Here is a 26,200-nt window from a genome sequence, read left to right on the forward strand (position 1 = left end):
CAACTTGACACCAAGCATTATGAAAGCCTTACAGCAATCCTAGCAGGACATGAAGAAAACAATTGTATGCTCTATGTAAGAGGCGCTGGATGAGGGTTTTATCAATGTTAATGAATCTGGTTTCTTAATGATTGTACACCCTGTTATGGCAGCTTTCTATCTACTCCCTAAGGTGCACAAGAGGCCAAGGATAACCCTCCTGGTCGCAGGATAACCCTCCTGGTCGCCCTATTATATCAGGTACAGTAATGGCACTCTTATAGAACTGGCTTCTAAATATATGTTAATTCCTTTATTAAACCCTTGGTGAGAACACTTCCATCCGTTATTGAGGACAACACCGATGTCTTACATTGCTACGGAACCCTGTTCACTTTCTGTCGTTGTATCACCTGATATGTCCACTATAATGATGTGTTTATAGTTTTTGATGGCAGTAAGACTTAACTTTTGGATTTTCATAAATATTTGAACTCCATTAATCAGAATATTAGGCTCTCTATTGACCACTCTCAGCACAGCATTATTTGGGGGGGATTTAACTAATTTTGAAGGGGGCTGAGGGACAGTTGTATACCATTCTCTTTAGGAAGAGTATGTCACGCAACACCATCCTCAGATTTTCTTCACCCCCACCACCTCAAAGATAACATCAACATCACGATGTTGTTTACAGGCGAGTCCAATCCTTGTTCTCTGTGTCCTTAAAAGCCCTGAAGAAGACCTACAGCGGTTGAAACATATTGGCTTTTTTTTTTTATGATTTAGCCACTACAATAAAGGCTTTTAAAAATATGTTTCCTTGTTGATATATTTTTGGAGTGCCATTATCATTTTGTTTGCAACTAGGCTACCTCTTATTGCTTTAATGAATTAATGTATTAAAACAAATATGTTTGCTTTGATCAATATATTTTATGCATGACAATCTAAGTTATGGATATTGGAATATAAATGAATGTATAAATGTATCAATATATAAATCAATGTCTTCAACCTCATAATGTAAGTCAGTAGTGAGTCACCATACATACCGCCTTTTTCACAGGATACAAATCTGCTGTGTTCATGCTGTAACGGTACATCTCAAAAACCACAGCAGTTCTGGAGACCTATTTCAAATCAAATGAAATCAAAGGAATTTGATTGGAACATTGACAAGTGGAATAAAGGGAGGAGGGGGGTTGAATACAGTAGTCTACTGATCCTGCCAATAATTCTCCAGAGGGAAGATAAATATGATTGAGTCCCCAAAAAGGTCACAGGTCAGTACGTTTCTAATATTTAATAGATAGGCTGTTGCTCACATAACAGAATGCAATGGACAGAGCTCATTGAAGCCTTCTGTCAAGTTATGCGTTACGGCTCTCCCGTGCTCACCTGCACGTCTACCTGTCTCCCCAACATCCTGTTCCTATACGCGTCGTGTTGTCCCTGACCCTCTATGTGAACCGCGCGCCCCATGCACTCACCTGGTCAGCCTTGGACCTGGCCTACAACGCTCTGATTCCGAGTATGAGGAGGAATGGAAGGATAGGAGAGGTGACAGACGAATGGAGGGAGAGATAGGGGAGGAAAGCAGAGGTGACAAATGAATGGAGGGTGGGGGGACTTGGTAATGGAATGAAGGGCATTACAGTCGTCCCTACACATGCATTTCAATGATAAGGTGAGTATGGGGAGAGGTTGGTGGAGTAAATTAATTGACACATTATCTTTCAACTGAATTTTATCAAAAAACAACAATATCCTGGAAAACATTTAACAGGGCTACTGTATCAAAACAATTCAAGCAAAAATCATAAGCAAAAACAGGACGTTGAGATGAGAGTTGCATCATCCTTATTGGTCCCCGACTAGCTATCTCCAGATCATTGGTAGTGGAAGGTTGTTTATATGTTGGAAGGAGGTTGTAGGGACAGTGTGACTAGTAATTGTGCTTTAGTTCTTCTCACAGAGGGAGTACAGCAGCTCAATCTGCTCAGCATACTCAAGCCCAGGGCTGTAACGAGGAAAACATCAAGAGCCAGTGTCCTAGAAATAGATTAGGACTAGATGTAATTGAATAGGAAAATAATCTGACGTGTCCTGGAACTGGCCTTTAGAGTACATTCACAGGAATATTCAAGAGCGTAAAAAGGAACCATGCCCCTTCTCATCTCAACCATGCCCCCCCCTTCTCCTCATAACTATGCCCCCCCCTTTTCCTCTCAACCATGCCCCTCCCCCTTCTCATCTCAACCATGCCCCTTCTCATCTCAACCATGCCCCCCCCCCTTCTCATCTCAACCATGCCCCCCCCCTTATCATCTCAACCATGCCCCCCCCCCTTATCATCTCAACCATGCCCCCCACACCTTTTCCTCTCAACCATGCCCCACCCTTCTCATCTCAACCATGCCCCCCCTTCTCATCTCAACCATGCCCCCCACACCTTTTCCTCTCAACCATGCCCCCCCCCCCCTTCTCATCTCAACCATGCCCCCCCCCTTCTCATCTCAACCATGCCCCCCCCCCCTTCTCATCTCAACCATGCCCCCCCTTAATCATCTCCACCATGCCCCCCCTGATCTCACCGTCCCGGGGTCTCTAAGATCATAGGGATGTTGTCCAGTCGGGGCTCGTTCATGATGTCACGGAATGCAGAGATTCCGATCTGGCCTCGTCCAATGTCCTCATGGCGGTCAAGGTGACAGCCCAGTTTGCCTGTCAATCAATCAGTCACAGCTGAAATAGTCTGTATCATAAACAGAGTTGTTGACACATTTTTAGGTGATACGCACATTCAAAAGCAAGTCTGATTGATTGGATTGGCTTGTTAGTCCTCAGTCCACCACTGAGCGAGCAGCGCTGGGTTCCTCAGTCAGGACTCTCACCTTTGGAGTCGTTGAGGTGGACGGCCCTGAGGTAGGAGAGTCCTACTGTCTGGTCAAACTCGTCCAGCATGGACTTCACCCCTCCCTCTGCAGACAGATCATAACCTGGGGAAGGGGGAGATCATTTTAGTTTTCTTGTTTGGGGGAGAACATTCTCCAACATGAGATGGGTCTCAGTATGCACCTCAATAATACACAGCATCTTGGATGATATGGGTCAAGGCGTTAAACAATCAATCATTTTGGCAGAATTCCCCTTTAAGTCACAACAGGGGGGGTACAAAGGTAGCACCTAAGTAGTTTGCTCTTCTTGACACTCACCAGCAGCGAAGGCATGGCAGGTGTCCAGACACACGCCCACTCTGGTCTGGTCACGCACCCTGTCTATGATGCTGCGAAGCTCACTGAACCTCCCACCCAACGTGCTGCCTTGACCACACATATTCTCCAGCACTGAGGCGAGAGGGGGAGAGAAAGTGGGGAGAGAGGGAGAGTGGGGGGAGTTGAGATGGAGAGAGAGGACACAGTGAGAGAGAGAGAGAGAGAGAGAGAGAGAGAGAGAGAGAGAGAGAGAGGAAGAAGAAGACAGCTCTAGTGACAACGACTCAACCCGGCCCCATGGTGAGCCCCAGTTTACAGTACCTGTGACTACCGCAGGTGTTTGCTGGTGAGCATGGTTGATGGCCTGGGCGATCCTCTCTACACTGCTCTGTGGTGATGGTTCCCAGAGAGGAGCCAGGGTGGAAGTTGTACAGGCTCAGCCCCAGAGCACTGCATCTCCCCAGCTCATCCACCAGCAGGGCCTGGCTTTTCTCAAACACATCTGGACACGGAACACATGGAGGGAATGGAATGGAACACACCGGTAGGCCTAGATTAGAATATAATGGATAGAACTGATGGTTCTGAAAAGATGTATGTGTGTGTGAATTAACCATCTTTAGGAGAGCCACAGTTCATCAGGTAGGACCCATGTGGCAGTATGTGGGCCGGTTTGAACCCCTGTTGGACACACCGCTCCTGGAACTTGGCGGCTGCTGCCAGGTCCAAAGAGGGTCTCTTCCAGGACCTCTGTGAGCCCAGGAACATGGCGAAACTACGACCTCCCATCTCCACGCTCGCTTCGACCGCCTTCCATACCCCACCTGAGAGAGATGTAGCCCAATACTGACACTGATTGCTATAGCCCCTCTCCTAGGGGAAACAGAACATTCTGAGGTAATCAACACACTTATAAGTAAAAGGTTAAAATCTAGAGATGAATGAGTGACATGGATCTCCTACCTGCTATGGAGACATGAGCTCCAATGTACTTCTTACTTCCATGTCCGCTATTCCTCTCCCTTCTCTCTTCCTTCAGCTTGTCTTCTGCTACAGGTTCACCTGCCCCAGCCTCTTCTGTGTCCTTCTCTCCTTCAATCTCTTCCTCTGCTCTCCTTTTCCTGGCAGTTCCTCTCCTCTTTGGACCCATGATGCTTGAAAGTATGACAGTCTGGAGTCTATCTTAAAAATGTAATGCAGTTTATGAGAAAAAAAACATACACACTCAACGCATCTAACGAGGCCTGTGTAATCATGGTCACTCACAATCACTTTACCATAGTTCATCCTTGTTTATCATAACTTTGAAAAATGTCCCTCGCAGCTAGCCAGCTAACACCCCAAACCCTCAGAGACCTAGCCAGCTAACATTAGCTATCATCCAGTAGTTGGCCAGCCAGCAGGACACTTCAATCCGAGCAGCAAAATGGCCGATCGTCAACCAACTGACTTTACAGCGCTTTAAAATTCAAATTCTTCTGCACATTAGGTTTACATTACCATAGTTCTTACTTACGAACCAGTAGCTTACTCGAGTATATTTACTTAGCACATACTCGATTATCCGTTGATGCGTTGCTGTGTTGATGTAGCCTCGAATGCCTCAAGGAGCAAAAAAATCCACACTGAAGCACTTTAGCCTGGCTAGCTAGCTTATACGCTAGCTCTAATTCATATGTGATTCCTGAGGTGAGTAGCTAACGTTACCTTGTCACAGTACCTACTAGCTTTCGGGTTTCAAGGCGGCTAACTAGCTAGAGCTCGCTAACGTTACACTGAACACTAACGCTTACTGTAAGATAGTGGCTAGCTACTTCATTATCAAGTATTCAGGGTGCTAATGGTATGCCTTCACATGCATGTAACGTTAGCGTTAACGTTGGCTATCATCAGCCTATGTTGCCAAGATTGGCATGCTAGCTAGCTAGCTCAGATTTACTACATTGGCTAGGATAGCCGAACGTCAGTTTGCTAGCCAGAAAAGTACCAGCAGTTTGGCAGCTAGCTGGACATATTACATATAGAAAAATACGCGATCTAGCTAGCCACCTAACTATGACATGAACTGAGCAAGTTAGCAAGCATTTCATTAGCTGACGTTAGCCACCTAGCTAGCTACCTTACGTTAGCACTAGCTATTCATCGCATCATAACGATAGTACTAGTTTGGAACTAATTAGTTATGTAGCAGCTGTCATTCCCGTGTATTCATTCCAATTAGCTTCGTGTTTATCTGAATATGTATTTGCTGAATGAGCATGCTGGCAGCGTCATGTCCATTTTTAGCCCACCACAGCTGCAGAAGCAGCTCTCGGACCTTAGTGTGACCATCGATTAGACTCTCACCCATGCTCTCAGCAGTTTAACGTCATAAAGTGTAGCTTTGAACGATATTCTGACCACTAGTTGGATAATTTCAGTGGCACAGATAATTAAACGGTCATGTTAACTAGCTTACTTTCTAGCTAACTGCGAGGCCCCTGTTCAAGGTATAGGCTACCTAGCGGTGGAGGTTCGTTTCGTATCTGCCACAAGCAGCATAGCACGATGCTGTGTTGAATGAATAGGACCCGTGGCAGGTTCGTTGGAATGTACGCTACATGAACAACTGACTGTGAAATAATGTGTCTTTTTAGGCCCCTAGGTATCTACCCTTGCCATAACAGGCTTGACGGATGTTATTTGAATGCTCGCTCTTGGGCTCAAAGTGTACAATGTAGCCAGCTTTTCTTGCCCATGCCTGTGATTTGAGGCTGGTCTCTGGGCTTAAGGCTACCAAACTACATCTTCCAAAATGGAGACCCCTTGTAGTGTTGTTCCTTGGGTAACTACTAGTTATAATAGTTATAGTTTTAAGACCAATCATAACTTGTAACTGTGCAGTGTAGTTAGTCTTCAACCGGGCTGCAGTGCTGCTGTACCAGTCTGTAGCCATTCAGACGACATAACGGCAAGGTCTCAGGGCCTATACACATTGGCTAAGGAAGGATACGCTTGGAATTTTGTGCACGTTTATGATGGGGATAATTACCATATGGGGTGGTGTGCGTGAGTGCATGACGTGCAGAGCAATCCTCTGACGCTGTCAGTGCCCTGTGCTTTGACGGCTGATTTGTCCAGTGAAGTGTCCTTATAGTACAGAGTAGTACACCTGTACAATCCAGAGGACTGTGTTGCTGCGCTCGTAGATAACAGCGCATTGGCTTTTTCTTCTTGTTGGTTTGTAACACTGATGAAGGTCATAGTACCGAAACGTCTATTGTGAATAAACCTTATTGCAAGTAGAGACAGTGTGAAACTTTTCTTTATTAGTTGATCCACCTCGGTGGACCTTTTCTTCTACGCACCTGTCCCAGCATTAGATGTGTGAAGTTTTCAAGTTTGTTTCTTCTTGTTGGTCAACAGAAAGGAGTATCAGGAAAGGGAACAGTGGTTCATGGAAGACAAGAAAAGGAAAAAAGACGACAAACGGAAAAGGGAAACCTCTCAGAAGGTAAAGATGGTCACAACTACACTCTGTACTCCCTCTTCTCATTCATCCTCTGCTCAGTGTTGTAGGCAATGGGGTCGAACCACTGGTCCTGTGTGACTCGGTGGGAGCATGGCGTTTACTTAAAGCAACAAGGTTGTGGATTGGTTTTCTGTTGCCACCTATAGGCTACTACACAGATAATGTGCATTCTCTGTACTTTAAGTGGGGTGAAATAAGCATTCAATACTGTAGCTCACTGATGCGCCCGATCCTACAGGTCATAGACTGTCAATCATTGTGAGCACACAGGCATGTTTGTCTATCGTGTCAATGTGACAGAAGAGGAATATTAAGTTTTGCAGCGTTGGCCAGGCGTTTACTACATAAACAACAAGTCTGGATGCCTGGAGGATCATGAATAGGTGTTCCTGTTATGACTGGCACCCTACCCAGACCAGGGAATGCTCTTTCTTAAAGTAGTACCGTGCACACATCTCCCATCCTCATGACCAAGTGTTCGTGTATCGTTGAAATGGCTCTCTTTTTCTACTCGGTTATGAATGAGCGAGTGAACGTGGAAGCACCGCGCGCACATTGGTGCCTGGCTTTCACTCCAGCATCCCGTCAGTCCGACAGATCTCTGTGTCTACGACTTGGGTTGCGTGATCGAGAAGGCACGCACTCATGATATCTTCCTGTTGTTGACATTGTGCGTCTGCCTTAACGGACATTTTGTCAGCTTACGCTTCCGTCTTCTCTTTCAGGTTACCGAGCACAAAAGCAAAGGTAAGCCATTTCTCTGTCTGGGTGGTCTGGTAAACTGCTAGGTTTACCTGGTTCCTATGTTAACATCAAAACACCCACCTGTCTCTCCTGCTCTGCTCACCTCTCTCTGCCATTCCATTCTATTCTTGCATAACTGTTTGTTGGTTATGTGCTTTGTCACTCTGGCAACGCACTCGAGACACACTCCTCCCCTAATCTTCTCCCTCTCCGGCTCTGCCTCTCTTCTCCTCTATTTCTCATCTCTCTCTCTCTCTCTTTCTCTCTCTCTTTCTCTTACTCTCTGGGTTGGTACATCTAACCTCTTCTTTTTTCCATTGTCTCTTCCTCAGTGCCAGAATCAACCAAGCCCTTGTCTGGCCAGTCTCCTGCCACTCTGCCCAGCAGCAGCTCTGCGTCCCCCAGCCCTGGACCCCCCTCCTCTGCCTCCCCCTCCCCCGCCGCCGCCCCCCCCCAGGGAGGAGGAGGGAACAATGCCAAGCGGGCCGCGGTGGCCAACGGACAGCCCCCCGCCGGCCAGGGCCCCGGTGCCCCCCCGCCCCCCCAGCAGCAGCGCTACATGCCCCGCGAAGTGCCCCCCCGATTCCGCTGCCAGCAGGACCACAAAGTGCTACTGAAGAGGGGCCAGCCCCCGCTGTCCTCCATGCTCCTGGGGGGAGGCACCGCCGGAGGGGGGGACGGGGGGCCCAACGCTAACATGGCCGCTGCCTCAGGTTGGTCCTTCTGCCTTGTTGCTTCCCATGAGAAGTAGCATTTTCGAAAGAAACGATGCAATATTTAGAAACTAAGTATTCTTGTAAGGCAGTATTTGAAGAAGTCTTTTTTTCCTTAATCATGGTTTTCTCATTCTATTTCCCCCTGTAGATTCCAGTCCAGGCTGTGTGGGTCCAGCCTCCTCACTGCCCCTCACCTCATCATCAATCGCTGCTTCTTCTACTAATTCTTCTTTGTATTATGCAAATTCCATGTGGGGGGCGGGCTCTGGTAGCCACACCCCCTCTCAGGGCAGGGAGAAGGTGATAGTGGACGACTCGGACCTCGAGGAGTGGCCTAGCATCGCCGGGGGCGACGGAGGCGGAGCTTTATCCCTTAGAGGGGGCGGGGCCTCGTCGGCGACAGGCGAGGGCGGCGGAACAGCCAATAGCAGCGGCGGTAGCGCCTCCGGTGGCGACCAATCATCCCTTACTCCCTCGTTCCCTTTGCCCAATGAATGTATGCAGTCTGGCAGTGTTGCGTGGGGGGCTGCCTCCCAGCAGGGTCCCACGGGTGGGGCCGCGGCTGTCGCAGCCGGGTCAGCGTTGCCCCCCTCCCTTTCCAAAGCCCCCCCTCTGCCGGGGAACCAGGACGGCTCCCCGGTCGGCAGCGGAGGAGGGGGGAACCCCAGTGCCAACTTCAATCCAAATGCCAACCCGTCGGCCTGGCCCGCCCTGGCGCTGCAGGACGGGGCCCCTGGGGCCGCTTCATCGGACGGTGGCCCCGCGCCCGGGCCTGCCAACAGCCCCCTCCTCCAGCACCCGCCTCTATCTGTGAATCAATCAAACGCTCATCAGCACCAACTACTTCACCAAATGCAGTCCAGAGACAGAGAGCACTCGGCAGCCAAGATGGCCGGAGGAGGAGGGGGGGGTGGGGAGTGGGGGAGCGGGGGAGCGGGAGTGACATCGCAGGAGACTGGAGCGGGACCAAAAACGGCGGGAGACGGGGGAGGGATAGACTGCAGGGGGGGTGCCGGGGGAGACAACCTCCTCCCCCAGGCCTCGCAGACCTCCTCCTCCTCCTCTTGGAGGGGCCAGCCTTACCCAGCTGCTAACTCCAAAACGGGTGCCTCAAGGACTGATGCCTGGGAGGGGGGAGGAGGCGACGGAGGAGCGGGGGAGCTTGGAGCTGCTGAGGGCGGGGAGGGCGGAGCCTCGGGATGGGGGGGGTATGCAGGCCAGGGCGGTGGCAGTAACACCTGGGGCGCTGGTAGAGGGGGACACGGAACCCCCGGGGTATCTCAGGGAGGATGGGGAGGAGGAGGAGGAGGAGGGGGAGGGGGGGGAGGAGGGGAGTGGGGGAGCAGCGTGGGCGGAGGAAGCAATCTGGTAGGGGAGGGTGGCGGGGGGAGCAATGTCAGCAACCCCCCTCCCTCCTCCTCCTCGTCCTCCTCCTCCGCCCCCATGACCACGACAAGAGCTTGGGACAATCAGAAAGGGGAGGGAGGGGCGGGGGAGGGGGGAGGGGGTCTGGGCGGCGGCCGCGGAGGAGGAGGGGGCGGGGGAGGTACGTCGTCCTCTAGCGGAGGGGGGAACTCCAGGTCGGGCAACAGCAGCGGGTCCCACAATCAGCACCACGGTTCGGGCTACCAGGGGCACCAGCGCCCCCAGTACCACCCGGGCGCCAACGCCGAGGAGGCCTTACAGACCCTGCTGAGCCGGGCCGACCTGGACCCCCGCGTGCTGTCCAACACCGGCTGGGGCCAGACCCAGATCAAACAGAACGTGGCCTGGGACCTCGAGACCACAGGTGGAGGAGGAAGAGTTTCGTCATCTTCATCCAAAAGCACTAATCCGCCCCCGGCGGCGCCTCAGTACCCGTCCGGCGCCGCGAGGTCTTCTGACCCTGCGGGCGGAGGGCCGTCGTCGTCGTCCTCCTCTCTCCCGAGCCAGGCCTCCAACCCCGGGCTGCCCCCCGCGGCCGGCTCCTCCGGGGAGGGCTGGGAGAGCAGCAGCACCAGCAGCAGCTCTGGAGCCTCCCAGCCCAGCAGGGGGCCCCCGTCCTCGGGCTCCAGCACTAGGAACCCAGGCGTCTCGCAGTCCGGAGCCCTGGCCGCCGGCGTGGGAGGGCCGGGGGGCGGGGGGGGGGGAGGTCTCGGACCGGGACAGGGGAAGCCCTCGGGTGGCTGGGGAAGGATGAGTCCTGGGGAGGGGCAGGGAAAAGGCTGGGGGAACGAAGGGGCGTCGGAGTGGAGGGGTCACCGAAGTGGAGGAGGAGGAGGAGGATGGGGAGGAGAGTTTGGACAACAGGGTAACCCGGCTGGAGGAGGCTGGGGAGGGAGCCAGGAGGAGAAAGGGACAGGAGGATGGAAAGAGATGGGGAGAGAGGGAGGAGGAGGAGGAGGAGGAGGCGGTTGGGGTGGACAGAGGGGTGGGGGTGGGGATGACTGGGGAGAGCGAGAACCCAAATCTAACAGTGGAGGAGGAGGAGGTGGAGGAGGATGGGGAGATGAGAGGAGAGGTGGCAGGGGAAACTCGGGCGGGGACTCCGAGGTCGGTACATGGGGTAACTGGGAAGAAGGAGCCCCAAAGAGAGCCTGGGGAGGTGGAGGTACTGGAGGAGGAGGAGGAGGAGACAACGCGGGTTGGGGAGGGGCTGGGTGCGGCAAGATGCACCCGTCGCAGATGCCAAACAGCCAGCTGGCCTCAGCGAAAGGCCCTCCGGCACCACCCCAGCCCCAGCCCCAGCCCCAGCCTCAGCCCCAGCCTCAGCCCCAGCCCCAGGACCAGGGGGTGATGCAAGGGGGCTGGGGCGGCCGCCAGGCGCCTCCCCAGGCCCAGAACCAAAGCTCGAGCTGGACCGCCGGACCCACCCCCGGCGGGTCCGGAGGGGAGGCGGCGGAGCCTAGCGGCTGGGAGGAGCCCAGCCCTCAGTCCATCAGCAGGAAGATGGAGGTGGACGACGGGACCTCGGCCTGGGGAGACCCCACCCACTACAACTACAAGCCTGTTCACCTGTGGGACAAGAGCGGCGCCGACGGTGGCGGCGCTCCATCGGGCCAGCAGGCGCCGGCGCACGGCCAGGGCCCCGGACCCGCCCCCCCACAGCAGCAGCAGCAGCAGCAGGGGCCTCCGGTCATGCAGCAGGCCGGGAGACAGCCCTCCGGCCCGGGGGGGGGCAGGGACGTCAACCCAGGGCACGGACCTGGCAAAGCTCCTGGGATGGGTAAGAGGCTCGCTGCTGTGTGTTTCTTTAGTAGAGGTTAGACAATATGAATGAAAGGGTGATGTTTTAAAAAAATAAAAATAATATATATATATATATACACGCAGTGAATCTGTACTTTTTGTACGTCTTTACCTCTAGCTCCGTCAGGGTGGGGTGGGGGCTCTCCCTCCAGTCCGCTGGTGGATGACGGCACTGTGGCCTGGGGCAAGCCCACCGACACCCCCACCGGCTGGGGCGACCCTGCGGAGGTGGGGAAATCCTCAGGCTGGGGGAACGCCTCCCCCAACCCCGTCAAACCCGGTGAGGGAGGAGGCGCGTCTACTGCTCCACAGTAGAGCTGCGGTTGGAACTTCAGAAGTGTCCGTTTCCTCTAGAATTGCTCCAGTTGACCTTCTGCATATTTTCTATGAACCTGTCCCCTTTTTCAAAGCCTATTAATAGCTCTGATTTGATTCAAAATGGATTAATTTACCTATTTGTCCAAACAAACATGTATCGGAACTCTATTCTGTTGCTGCTACATGACTAACCTCTAACACAAGGCACAGTGGTATATAACCGACTGACGACTTCTCTCTCCCCAGCAGGTTCTAAGTCTATGCAAGATGGCGGATGGGGTGAGGGGGAGGGGCCTGTGGCGGCCTCGCGTGACCCCAGCTGGGAGGAGGATGAGGAGGGAGGAGGAGGAGTGTGGAACAGCGCTGGGTCACAGGGCAGCAACTCCTCCTACAACAGTGGTGGCTGGGGCCCAGGCCATGCTGGGGGCAAGAAGACCAACAGCAAGGTGTGTGTGTGGGGAGGGGGCGGGTCAGGGGGTACTCTTGATACATCATTATTGTGAATCAAAGACACATGTTTGGGTTTAGATTGGGTCTTTGGGGTAGGAAGGAGATCGGAGATGAATGTGGTTCTCTCAGCCTTTATAGCTTGGGGGAAAAAAAATGGCTGCACTTGTTGGTTGTGACCGGTCTGTCCCTCTTCCTCAGGGTCCTCTGAAAGCAGGAGGGGAGTCCTGGATGAACCCTGTGGCCAGACAGTTCTCCAACATGGGTCTCCTGGTGAGTCAACGTTCCTGATATGGGTTACACAGAATAGCTTAACCTGTTCATGTGGTGTATGTCAGTAATAAAGCAGTGGCAATGCATCTATAGCAGATATGCAGCAGGGGGCGCTGTGGGTTGTTGTTGTCATAGATGTCCTGCGTGGCTCAAGCAGCAAGACAGAAAGAAACATGGATGTACTGTATGTCCCAATGCTTGACTACAATCAACCGTGTGGAAATACTTTACCAGAGCAGATAAAACCGTCAACTGCAATATGTAAGGCTAGCGGGAGGGAGGGGCTAAAATGCAGCAGTCATGAATGCCCTTCTTCCTGATTCAGAACAGATACTCTACAGCAGATAACTCTTAGATATGCAAACACCATATTGCTAATCTCTATGCATGCATTATGCATAATGTTAGTATTCAGTATGATGTATTGCATTGAGACCCATACTGTTGTGGACTGTGTATGGGTTGTGATTGAGCTGTTGTCTTAGTAGGACCCAACTCGATGAAGATGACACAGCATGTCGTGATATTGACCGCCTTGTGGTTTTTCAGGGCGATGACCCCAGTGGTCGACCCCTGGACCTGGCACCGGGCCCTCCTCCCCAGGATAAGAAGATGGAGGGAGAGAAGAGAGGGATGGGGCTGAATGACTACAACGAAGAGATGAGAAAAGGAGGGAGAGGAGGAGGGATGGTCTTCCGTTCACCTGGTTCCAAAGACATGGGGCCCGGGGACCCTGGGCCTTACTATGACAAGGTAACACGCAAAAACACACACAGCCACGTTTATGGGTGACTTCTCGCTAACGTCCTCTTGTCTTGTTAACACACTCTCTTTGATCTCTCGTTTGTTTTCTTCCTTTTATATTCCCCCTATATTTACTCTTTATTTCCTGTCTGTCCTTTCTGTCTCTTCTCCACTTATCCCCCCTCCCAAAATCGGGCAACCCCCATCGTCTGTCCCTGCATTCCGCAGACCTTGCCTTTCACCAATCAGGAAGGGTGCCTTGGTGAGGAGGGGCCTTGCTCTCCCTACTCTCCGCCCACTGTCTACAAGTCCCACCCCCTCTACAGCCACACTATCCCCCCTAGACAAGTAAGGCCACGTCCCCTTGTCTCCACCAGCCAATCACACCACAGTAGCTCCCTTTCAACAAGAAGTTGGATTATAATTCCATCACATGATGATCAAAAATGCTATCCCAAAACCTCTACGTTTAAAGTTCCGTCCAAAGTCTGCCTCTCTCACCTGTCCGTGTGTCCATCTCATCTTCTCTCCTAACATATCTCACTGCTGTCCTCTTCACTTCTAAGAGTGGTTGGGCATGTATTGAACCACCCTTCCCTCTCTCCCTCCCTCCCAGGGTGGGCATAACATTTTTGGTGGGGCCGGTGGTGGAATGGGCCAGTCCAGACACCAGCCTGGCGTGTCACCTATAAACCCGTCCCCAGGGATACGGGCGCAAGTGCCTCATCAGTTCCTGTCACCTCAGGTAACTAATATTATAATTTCTATACGCCATATTATATAGCCTCATATCGTATATACAACATGTTATATTACGAAATTCTGGACCAGAGCCCCATATGCTCATGTAATGAACTATTTGAGCCTCTGCGAGCCATTCTTTCTTTCAACTTTCTTTTTATTTAGAGAAATATAGAAATGACAGATATACATCTGCAAGCCATTCTAATGCGTCTTAAGACTCCTGGTCTTGTCCGCGCATCTTATGCTTCGTCCACACAGATTGCATGATTGCGTTGCTGCGTTACACCTCCAGTCATTTTCAGTGGAAGGCTGTGACAGCGCGCCGTTGCATTGCAGAAGCAGTTGCATTGTATTTCGTGTTCTGCATGAGCTCCATTTTTCTTCAACCGGAAGTCGTGAACTCCTCACCCACCGCCATTTTTTCTTTGACAGTTGCAATTTTGTCTGTATGACTGTTAATATGTCACTTTATTTAATTGTAATACATTTTCAGAGAGTTGCATTGTTGCTTCAAACTATGTGGTCAGTTCATCAAATAACCCCTAGAACATGGCTTTTTGGTGTAACGTTACTGGTGGTGCTAGGCTGCTAGCTGACTATAACGCTACCATTTAGCTAGCTACTACGACGATGAGATTATGAGCTTGCAAGTGAACATGTACATGACCCCGTGTACAGTACCTACAGTCCAGCCTTGCGGCAGTAATTACACCGTAGTCTCTCTGGTGCAGCTCTGGATAAGACTGCTGAGTGTGTCAGGTCTGTCCAGTCCTTCACTAAGAGGGTTACACAAGGCTGTGTAGCGGTCAGCACTAAACCTGTCCTGTGACTGATCAACCTAGCTTCCTGGATCAATCGCTCCTCCTGACGACTCAATACTGACCGGGGTCCTATTGACCCCGCCCCAAGCTGCTGTTCTGGGAAAAGGCGTGTGGTTTCCAGGGAGGTGGCCCGTCTGACCAGACTACTGGTCAGCTAACAAGTCTGGCTCAATAAACACGCTCAATGTGGAGAGGAAATACACCTTGGATCAATGAGAAAGAGAGAGAGAGAAAGAGAACTTGAGGGGGATTGAGAGACCAGAGCTGTGAGGTGATCAGGGAAGAGAGGTGGCTGGGCCAGAGAGACCAGAGCTGTGTGGTTATCAGGGAAGAGAGGTGGCTGGGCCAGAGAGACCAGAGCTGTGTGGTTGTCAGGGAAGAGAGGTGGCTGGGCCAGAGAGACCAGAGCTGTGTGGTTATCAGGGAAGAGAGGTGGCTGGGCCAGAGAGACCAGAGCTGTGTGGTTATCAGGGAAGAGAGGTGGCTGGGCCAGAGAGACCAGAGCTGTGTGGTTATCAGGGAAGAGAGGTGGCTGGGCCAGAGAGACCAGAGCTGTGTGGTTATCAGGGAAGAGAGGTGGCTGGGCCAGAGAGACCAGAGCTGTGTGGTTGTCAGGGAAGAGAGGTGGCTGGGCCAGAGAGACCAGAGCTGTGTGGTTATCAGGGAAGAGAGGTGGCTGGGCCAGAGAGACCAGAGCTGTGTGGTTATCAGGGAAGGTAGGTGGCTGGGCCAGAGAGACCAGAGCTGTGTGGTTATCAGGGAAGAGAGGTGGCTGGGCCAGAGAGACCAGAGCTGTGTGGTTATCGGGGAAGAGAGGTGGCTGGGCCAGAGAGACCAGAGCTGTGTGGTTATCAGGGAAGAGAGGTGGCTGGGCCAGAGAGACCAGAGCTGTGTGGTTATCAGGGAAGAGAGGTGGCTTGGGCCAGAGCCCTAAATAAGAAGAGCTGTGTCGTTCCCATAGACTTTATCACTCTATTAGCCTGACTTCGCCAGACCCAGTTCACACAAATGTGAATGGGTCTGGAAGTCCTGCTTTATTTTCAATTTCCAAGGGGACATTATCAACGGTTGCAGACCAAGATGCCTTTGGACGCAATTGGATTACAATAGCTACAACCAATCAAAACAACGAAATGTGGGTTAGTAATTGTATCATTGTATCAAGTGGGTACAGTCGTTGTATCAAACCCACCCCATATAAAATAAACGGTATAAATGGTTGTGATGGGCCTGATCAATATCTTTGAATGGGTGGATGACGAGACCGATCTACAGAGTGAAATACTGTAGAATGTGAGTTTGTGTGATCAGGAAGGCCATGATATCCTAATAACCAATGGCTTGATATCATAGTAACCAACTATACCATAATAACACTGGCGGATCATCGAGGCTCAAATGGATCCTAATCTTGGCTGGTTAGAAGTGCACTGTGAGATTTGATGGCAGCTTGCTGTTGCCTCTAACGTTGACTACAAGGCAGAAATAAGAGATGAGCTGTTTCTCTAAGTATCATGTATGCCAGCAATATCAGGGTTTATCCTGGCTCAGAATGGGTCTTTGGGGGGTGATGTGCACACAATATTTGGGGGAAACCTCAGTTTTATGCCGAGTTGCCGAGTAGCCTACCAGCGTATATAGGCCTATGTTCTTTGCTGTCGTTCTGACTGAGCTCACTTTTCACAATCGCAAGAAATCTCCCGACACGACACAAAATGGATATGAAGACAAAATGTTTAAGATACTGATAACCTGTCTATTAATGATCTTGATTACTAGTGGTCCAAACCATGGACAATGAAAGAAAGAGGGATGGGCTGCACTTGAAACAAGCTATCAAACACATTTGGAGAGGATTTGAATTGCTATTTTTATTCTCAATTTTTAGCATTTTGGCACTGGTGATTTTCCTTTGGCTCTGGCTAAAATCTCGTCGGGGGCCGCCAAAAAATCCTTTATGCAGGAAAAACCCATTTTCTTTTAAATCGCAATTATCTCACAGAAAAGAAGAAGTTCTCAATAGAAAACAGTTCAGAACTAACCGGACCTCTTGCATAAGGAGCTGAATAATTGTTTGTAGCTACGGCGACACCCCGAGTGCTCTACGTTCCGAGGTGCCCACGGTAACGCGCACGCGTGTTTTTCCCGTGTGTTCCAGGTGCCAGGTTCCGTGCTGAAGCAGATGGCCCCTCCCAGTGGCAGTGTGGGGGGCGTCGGTGGGGTGGGGGGTGTCGGAGGAGGGGTGGGGGGGGGCGGCGTGTTCCCCCCTCAGCTGTCTCCGCAGCACATCGCCATGCTCAGCAGCATCTACCCCCCACAGCTACAGTTCCAGCTGGTGAGTCGTCCCCAAACTCACCCGACTCACTCTAAACAAGTCTTCCATATCCCAACCATAACCAGTGTCCCACATCATCCACGGCTGATGTGGGAGTCCATCTTGTATTGCAACGTATTCCTATAGATCTGGCTGTTCCCATTGGCTGGTTGAAGGCCGGTTCTCTGACCAGAGTGTGACCCCCCCCCCCCCCCCTCTCTCTCTGTCCCTCCCAGGCCTGCCAGCTCCTCCTCCAGCAACAGCAGCAGCCTCAGCAGATCCTACAGAACCAGAGAAAGTTCCCCCAGAACGTACGCCAGCAGGCTGACCCTCAACAGGTACACACGCACACACACACACACACACACACATACACACACCCTCCTACAGAACCAGAGAAAGTTCCCCCAGAACGTACGCCAGCAGGCTGACCCTCAACAGGTACACACGCACACACACACACACACACATACACACACCCTCCTACAGAACCAGAGAAAGTTCCCCCAGAACGTACGCCAGCAGGCTGACCCTCAACAGGTACACACGCACACACACACACACACACACACACACACCCTCCTACAGGCGCATTACAAACCCCTTGGTCCTTTTCTCACTTCTCCTGTTTTCACCTCTTCCTTCTCTTCCTCCTCTTCCTCCCCCTCCACGCCCTCCTCCTCTTCCTCCTCAGTTGGCCCGGATCATGGCAGTGCTCCAGCAGCAGCGACAGCAGCAGCAGGTCGGGGGGGTGGGAGCCGGGGGTAAGCTCTCCCCCTCTCACCTGGGAGTGGGGGGCCCCAAGCTGGCCATGGGGGACTCGCTCCCCCACCCCGGCCTGGGGGTCTCGGTGGCAGACCTACAGCAGAGGGCACAGGGCGGCTACTCCGGTGAGCAGTCTTCAAGATTGTGTTGTGTCCGTTTCACACAATGGTGGATGTGCTGGGTGTGTTCACACGATAAGACAGGCCAGCCTGATGGACGCTCTCAGACACATCGTCTCTCGTCACGTCGTTACCCCGATAGTACGCGTGACAAGGGGCGGCTGTAGCTCAGTTGCTGGAGCGGGTCGTTCAGTGATCGAAGGGTCAGCGGTTCGAATCCCAGCTCCGACTGTCCACATGTCGAAGTGTCCTTGAGCAAGACACCTAACCCCAAATTGCTCTCAATGAGCAGGTTAGCACCTTGCATGGCAGCTACCGCCATTGGTGTGTGAATGTGTGTGTGAATGGGTGAATGAGAGGCCATTGTAAAGCGCTTTGAGTGAGGTGGAAAAGCGCTATATAAGTGCAGTCCATTTACCATTTTATTTACAAGTCATCAGCCGGACGACGGCACCAACGATCTTTGCTCTGTCGTTAAATAATGCCTGGTGGTGATCGCACCACCGAGCTTGGCGCGGGGTAACAAGAGTGACCATCCGTCTTCTCAAACCCCCGTCCTCTCCCCCCCTCTCAGGGTTTGGTTCCGGGGCGCACCTGTCCAATCTGGAGCTGGGGGGTCCGGGGGGCATGAAGGACATGGGGGGGCAGCAGTCGCGCTTCAAATGGATGATGGAGGGCCACTCCCCCAACCCCTCGCCACCGGAGAGCGCCCTCCACAAGAACGGTAAAAAGAGCCGACGCTCAAACATCCGACGTCGTCACCAAAACTATCCGGCTCATATCTTACTTTTCCTCTCTCTCTCTCTCCCCCGTATCCGCCCTGGGTCTTACTCACCCTCTCTCCCTCTCCACCCGTCTCCCTTTCACTTTCCTCCCTATCACTCTCCTCCCTATCACTCTCCCCCCTATCACTCTCCTCCCTATCACTCTCCTCCCTATCACTCTCCCCCCTATCACTCTCCTCCCTATCACTCTCCCCCCTATCACTCTCCCCCCTATCACTCTCCTCCCTATCACTCTCCTCCCTATCACTCTCCTCCCTATCACTCTCCCCCCTATCACTCTCCTCCCTATCACTCTCCTCCCTATCACTCTCCCCCCTATCACTCTCCCCCCTATCACTCTCCTCCCTATCACTCTCCCCCCTATCACTCTCCCCCCTATCACTCTCCCCCCTATCACTCTCCTCCCTATCACTCTCCTCCCTATCACTCTCCTCCCTATCACTCTCCTCCCTATCACTCTCCCCCCTATCACTCTCCTCCATTCCTCCCTGTCCCCTCCTCCCCCAGGTCCCGTGCCTCCTATGAAGATTAGGGGGGGCTCTCCATACGCCCAGTATGACATGCTGGGAGGGGAGGGGCTTGGCCTGCCCCCCCAGGGGGACCACTGGCACCGCACCCCCGGAAACAAGATGGGTTCCAAACCCAGCACCTCCAGCTGGCCCCCTGGTGAGTAAGGACCTACTGGCCCACTACCTACAACCAGCAGAGGAGCCTGCCTGCCTGGGAGATCATGTCAATGTCCTTTTAGTTCTATAACACCATTCATGCAGCTCAATGTAGCACACAGTGTTTTGTATAAAAAGAGATGGATAAAAACACAAATCATGTAAACACAATGAGAACGGATTTAAAAGAAACAATACAATTAAAAGGATTAAAATAATACTACTAATAATAAATAAAAATGGAGAATACAAATTAAGAATAGTTTAAGATATTAACACAAATAAAGCTACGTGGAAAAAGCAACATTAAAAAGGTATGTTTTAAGATCTTGCTTAAAAGTTACCAGGGTCCCAGACGTTCTCAGGTCCTCTGGCAGGGTGTTCCAAAGGCTGGGGGCATAAGAACTGACAGCTGCTATAGGAACCATTAAAAGCTCAGTGCCAGAGGACCTAATAATGTCCCTTGAATGCAGTTTACAAGTGGAAGAGGGGTGGTACAAGTGGAAGGGGGGTGGTACAAGTGGAAGGGGGGTGGTTCGAATCCTATCTGTTATTTTTTGTTATTTCACATCATTTAGACAGGGAGTCACAATGAGGCAAGAGCCTCTTTTACAAGTGAGCCTTGCGTCTACTAACACGGAACATGTTGTGGGAGATGGTGCTCCTGGGTTTATGAGAGATTCAGGGCTGGGATGTGGCCCTATTGCTGCTGATGAACAGTCCTCCTGTCTACTTCTTCCTGCCGTACCAGAGTTCCAGCCAGGCGTGCCCTGGAAGGGAATCCCCAGTGTCGACCCCGAGTCTGACCCCTACATGACCCCAGGGAGCATGATGGGAAACTCGGGGCCGTCCAACCTCAACGACAGCGAGCACCAGTTGTTAAGAGACAACGCTGGTAAGAGCGCACGCCACGGCACACGTTGTTTTGACATGCGTGTTACATCTCCCTGTCACTGGTTTTGGAATAGATCTTGATTGTGTGTGTGTGTGTGTGTGTGTGTGTTACTGTAGAATCCACCCCTCCCCTCAACACCTTGCTGCCTTCACCTGGTGCCTGGCCCTACAGTGCCTCGGACAGCCCCCTTAACAACGCACACAACTCAGGTAACTCTCTCTCACTCTCACTCTCTCTCCCTCTCTCTCTCTCTCTCTCTCTCTCTCTCTCTCCTTCACAACCAACTATGTTGCTTAGACCAGTGTTCCTGGTCTAAGCAGGACCAGGAGTGACGTCCCAAACCTCACATAGTCTTCATTTCCTGTTTCCTGTTCCCACACAGCAAAGTACACAGAGTATAAGACTAGCTGGCCTCCAGAGCCTATTGGACACAACAAGCTGTGGAAGGCCAATCGCAACATCCACCAGTCCCAGCTTCCCCGCCCACCTCCAGGACTCGCCAATCAGAAGCAGTCGTCGCCTTCACCCTGGTCGGGTGGCGCCCCACGATTGGCTCCAGCGAGGGGCTGGGGTGGCTCAAGCGGGAGCCAGGAAACACGATACGGACCAGGTAATGTTCAAACCTGTGCTGTGTTCGGAATCGCTCCCTATTCACTATATAGTGCACTATATAGGGCGTCAGCCATTTTGTTTGTAGTGTCCGAATTCTCCACAGAATTTTCGTTCCCTATATAGTCCACTATTTATTACCCACAATTCACCTTGATTTCCAGGGAACAGTGCATTTACCCTACATTTTCTCCGTTCCCTAGGTAGTTCACTACATGGTGAACCCTATATAGGGAATAGGGAGTGAGGGAACGAGGGAGCGATTCCGAACACAGCTCTGGTGTTGTCTTGAAAGTGGCATCTGTGATACTCTGTGTCCTACCTTATAACTGTCAAACCAAAAAAAGTTCAGTATAATTGGTTTGGCTTAGAGTCTAAAGAGGGAAAGCGAAATTAGTAGATAATTATTTCAGTGCCAGTGTCCCTTCCCCCAACCCAAGTATAGTTTATCACCCCCCTCCCTCATTCGTACTGGTTTGGTCATTCTTTATTTTCATTGTTTATTGGTCGTAAGCAAGACATCATTTTTGAATGCCAGGGAAATAACTGTATTTCAGCTCAGCACATATGCTTGCATGCTCTATTTCTCCATGGACTTCAGATGAAGCAGTCAAGAGTGTGGTTCATGCACACAGCATTTGCCTACAAGATGGCAAGTAGCGAACCATTTGTTTGATTTACTGAGTTCAGACAGTTAGTCGATAGTTGCTCACAGTAATAGTCATTTGGACTGCATAAAGAGCATTAGAAGGGAGTTTGTAGTGATTTGCAAATAGTTCATAGCCAACATGGATTTGCCGTGTATTTGAGCTGAGAGACTCATTGTGCTGGCAGCGTCATTTCGATGTGCAAATAGTGGACTTGGACCCAACTTTGGAGAGACAGTCTTTCAGGACTGTCTTGTGGGTTTCATCATCCAAAAGCACAGGACCATCAGTCATCATCAACCTGTCATCTCCCCAACATCCAGACTCCTCCCCCATACACCCAGACTCCTCCCCCATAAACAAGTCAACCAACTGGTGCCATAGCCTAGGACCTGGAATAGGAACGAGTTTGATTTAGTTGAAAGGAAATAGCCATTCAGTGTGAGTGTAAGGCTAGCCAGGCGCAGCACAGAGCAGAGAGCAGGCGTGGGGTCAGTAGAGAGGTCAGGGTTGTGTCGGTCGGTCTGCAGAGACCTGATGTGTGTGTGTCTCTAACCCTCTCTCTCTGCAGAGACCTGATGTGTGTGTCTCTTACCCTCTCTCTCTGCAGAGACCTGATGTGTGTGTGTCTCTATCCCTCTCTCTCTGCAGAGACCTGATGTGTGTGTGTCTCTATCCCTCTCTCTCTGCAGAGACCTGATGTGTGTGTGTCTCTAACCCTCTCTCTCTGCAGAGACCTGATGTGTGTGTCTCTTACCCTCTCTCTCTGCAGAGACCTGATGTGTGTGTGTCTCTATCCCTCTCTCTCTGCAGGCTCGGCCTGGAACGATGGTGGGACCTGCAGGGGAAGCTGCTGGCTGGTGCTCAGCAATCTCACTCCACAGGTACACACACACACACACACTATCTCTTCCTCTCTCTCTCTCTCTCTCTCTCTCTCTCTTCATATGCTCACACTCACTCACTCACAAAAACATACACTTCCACAAAAAAACTGTCTTCACAACCCTGGCTCATAGACACAAACCACATTCACACATACAAGCTTTCCTATTAAACACCTGTTTGGGGGCATGTACTGTAGGAACAGGATTTCTCAGGAAATCTGCACAGCCAGGTTCTTGCGTCCAGGCCTAATGTAATTCCCTGGGAACTGTAGATAAGGCTGTGTTGTTAACAGAAGCTGTAAAGGTCAGTCTGGCGGAAAAGACTATGGATTTCAGGCGCTCCTGGAAGTTCCAAAACTCACCCAAAGGAAAAAATATATTTTGATAATTTTCACGTGAGCCAAATAGTTAGATAGCTGTCTTCAACCACAGAAAATCTTGGTCACCTGACAGACTATACATTTTTTTTCTGACCGTAGGTTTGGGGCACCTTTTTTTCCCCTCTACCTACATTTCCAAAATAGACAGATTATTCAGTACCTAACTTCGTTACTCAGCATACATGATTAATTGTGGTATTTTATTAGGATGTATTAATTATTTTTAATGTAGGCCTATAGGTCCAGTAGGTCGGTTCCACTCCGATCTAGTTTGCCTAATGAAGCCTCCGTTGCCAGGCCGATCCATCCATCCAAATGATACATAATTGCACTGCCATTAGGTACATCATTAAATTTGATCATAATCATCTTCATTCTGAGCCAAGTATGTGATAATCCAAATTAAATATTTAAAAAACGTATGTATGACGTACCCGATCACCCCATCATGGCAAATGCGCTCCACATTTCTCTGCATTGCAAAATGTAGCCTATATTAAGGTCTTGATCGTATAAAAAGCAACAAAAATATTTTTATTTTTTTTTGTAACAACAAGCTTTGTAATTGCTTGGCCTAGACCATCTGCTGGACTGTCCCTTGGGTGTTCTATCTCGGAATTGGCATGTTTGTAAAGGCGCAACACGGGAATGTCACGGCATGTAGCTCATGTATGAATGGAGAAAATCACTAGCTGCCCCGGGTAGGATTTCACAGTAATGTACAGGGATCTATGTGTGTAAAGGGCTACACACACACACACACACACACACACACACACGTGTCCATCATTAACTTATCCATGTCCCTCCAGATTGACGGCTCCACCTTGAGGACCATCTGCATGCAGCACGGCCCTCTCCTGACCTTTCACCTCGGTCAGGGCAGCGCTCTGATTCGCTACAGCTCCAGACAGGAAGCCGCCAAAGCCCAGAGCGCACTGCACATGTATGCCACGCCCCTAACTCTCTCTCCCATCTGAACAAAACGTAACGTTGTACCCCCCTTCACATGATGATGACCTCACACTCTTCCCCTTTCCTCCTCTCGCTGCAGGTGCGTGCTGGGTAACACCACCATCTTGGCGGAGTTCGTGAGTGAGGAGGAGGTGGCTCGCTATTTTGCACATTCCCAGGCGGTAGGAGGAGGAGGAGGAGGATCGGCGGGGGCCCCAGTGGGGGGGTCTGGATCTGGGGGCCAGGGAGCCCCAGGGATGAACCCGGCGGTGGGGGCCAACAACAGTAGCCTCCCTGGGGGAGAGAGGGACCGCGACAGACAACGCGGAGGAGAGGGGGGCTCTGCTCCTGGGGGAGGCAGCAACGGGGGAGGGGGCTCGGGGGCCCCCGGCGGCTCTGGCTGGCAGAGTCTGGACAGTGCGGGCGGCTCCCTGGAGCCAGGGTCCAGCCAGGGGCAGGGCCTAGGGGTGTTTGCCCAGTGGAGCAACAACGGGGCTGGGGGAGGCAGGGCGGCCGGGGCCGGGGGTGTGGAGGCCGGGAGGCAGGGTCTGTGGGGAGGAATGGGGGGCGGGGGGTACCCCGGTAGCAGCCTGTGGGGGTCTCCAGCCCTGGACGAGAGACACCAGATGGGAAGTCCTGCTGCTCTGCTGCCTGGTGACCTGCTGGGAGGGGGGACTGACTGATATGTACACACACACACATACACACACACACACATACACACACACACACACACACCAGACTGCACTGGTCACTACCATTCAGATCCACGCACACACTCGCATTAGGGTGGCATACCAACACACACACGCAGTCAAACACCTTGCACCCTTAAATGAAGACTTATAAAGCAAGACTTGAAATCCATTGGACTCCCATACTCAGCTGGATCTCTCTTCCCTTTACCCTAGAGAGTAGCCAATCAGAACTGCATCCAAGAGAGTAACTAATCAGAACTCACACTCCTAGAGAGTAGCCAATCAGAACTGCATCCAAGAGAGTAACTAATCAGAACTCACACTCCTAGAGAGTAACCAATCAAAACTCGCGCTCTCACCCGGAGGTCCTGTAATCTCTCAGGCATGCCAGTGTGTAGGCTTAACCTGGGAAACAACACCATGATGTCCCCCCTGTCCTGTGTGAACAACCAACACGCCTGCAGGACCCTGACACACTGACACCTACACAACCCAGAACACAATTGCAGAACCCAAAACGCTGTCAGAGGATGAGACGGAACACACACACCCATAACAGGACAGAACCAGAACACACACACACACACACTAATGCACAAGACAACACACACTTCTACTGGATAGAGCAGTAGGACGGAACACACATCTAGTCTACAGAACACTTTTTACAGGAGGACAAATCGCAAACTTAAAGGTCAACCAGTTATGTTACAAAGCTGCTGCCCACCCAGCCACCCACCCACCCACCGGTGAACGGACAAACCAATCGACCAATCAACTGCTGGCCTGAATCAGAACCCCCCCCCCCTCACATCCTCCTTCTATTTGACAGTTTTTCTGTTTTTGTTTCAAAGATTAAAACGAAAAAACACTATGTGGAACAGTGGACCCCAGAGATGTCCTTCTGTTTTCTTTTCTTTTCAAAAACGGACCTCGATGTGTATTTTTCTTTTGTACTCAGTCAAGCTCATTATTATACATACATTGTCATAGTGAAGATGGATGACACATTTCCCACAGCTGTACCAGGCGCCCTCCAGCCTCGGCGTGGACGATAAGGACTGACAGTATGATCACATGGAGGAGGAAATGATGATGATGTATGTTGGGAGTGCCTGTGTTTCTACAGTGGTGAATGTTTCTGTCCACGAGACATTCATGAGTAACGTGTGTTTGCGCGTGCGTGTGCGTGCCTCTAAACACTTATCTGTCCCAGTCACGGGAGCAAATAAATGTTTGTGAATGCTTGCATTAGGTTTGTGTGTGTGTGTGTGTGTGTGCGTGTCCACTTTGATTATGGTGTGTGTGTGCGCGCGCGTGTGTACACTTGATTAAGGTGTATGCAAAGTGAGTGTGACTGATGGAACGTTTAGATGGAACGTTGGCACTAATGCATATATTGTTTTTTGTTTGTCGGTTTAAATTAAGGCAGCCTTTAGCACTCCTGTTCAGGTTCAAAAAGGAGAGGAACATAATTTAAAGTAGACAAGAACAAAGGGTTCTTCAAAAATAAAGGTTGAATTTAAAGCTGTAGTTGTCATTTATTTCGTGGATACAGCTCAGATGGTAACAGTTCGTTTAGATTGCTGTATGCTGTGTAACCTGGACACCACTGGAAATGTGACCTTGGTCGATTAGATAAAACATCTCGCTGGTTGACTGCCGTGCAAAGCAGCATTCACATAAGCTACCTAACGCACTGTTGAGCGGGCTTCAACTGGCATGCAGAGTATAGGTAG

At 51.2% G+C, this 26,200-nt stretch overlaps 2 protein-coding genes across 2 annotated transcripts; one reads left to right on the forward strand and one right to left on the reverse strand.

Annotated features, from left to right (window-relative positions):
* Positions 1-1,941: 1,941 nt before the first annotated feature.
* Positions 1,942-4,864, reverse strand: LOC311323749 (putative endonuclease 4; the record flags this gene model as incomplete). Its single annotated transcript, XM_084456047.1, is given in 10 exon segments — positions 1,942-2,002; positions 2,577-2,706; positions 2,877-2,981; positions 3,198-3,329; positions 3,519-3,576; positions 3,581-3,699; positions 3,812-4,021; positions 4,161-4,230; positions 4,303-4,379; positions 4,754-4,864. Coding segments are annotated over 9 exon segments (930 nt in total). The 5' UTR covers positions 4,348-4,379; positions 4,754-4,864.
* Positions 4,625-25,988, forward strand: tnrc6ba (trinucleotide repeat containing adaptor 6Ba). The gene is made up of 22 exons (XM_084456653.1): positions 4,625-4,886; positions 6,603-6,690; positions 7,434-7,455; positions 7,785-8,165; positions 8,329-11,373; positions 11,515-11,676; positions 11,964-12,160; positions 12,363-12,434; positions 12,984-13,187; positions 13,407-13,526; positions 13,795-13,923; positions 16,902-17,078; positions 17,294-17,395; positions 17,752-17,947; positions 18,516-18,665; positions 19,234-19,392; positions 20,143-20,286; positions 20,403-20,495; positions 20,669-20,896; positions 22,356-22,426; positions 23,622-23,755; positions 23,864-25,988. The coding sequence occupies exons 2-22, from the start codon at positions 6,634-6,636 to the stop codon at positions 24,444-24,446; spliced, it is 6,426 nt and encodes a 2,141-aa protein (XP_084312779.1). The 5' UTR covers positions 4,625-4,886; positions 6,603-6,633; the 3' UTR covers positions 24,447-25,988.
* Positions 25,989-26,200: the final 212 nt, after the last annotated feature.

Source organism: Borostomias antarcticus (assembly GCF_949987555.1).
Source record: "Borostomias antarcticus genome assembly, chromosome: 22".
NCBI lineage: Eukaryota > Metazoa > Chordata > Actinopteri > Stomiiformes > Stomiidae > Borostomias > Borostomias antarcticus.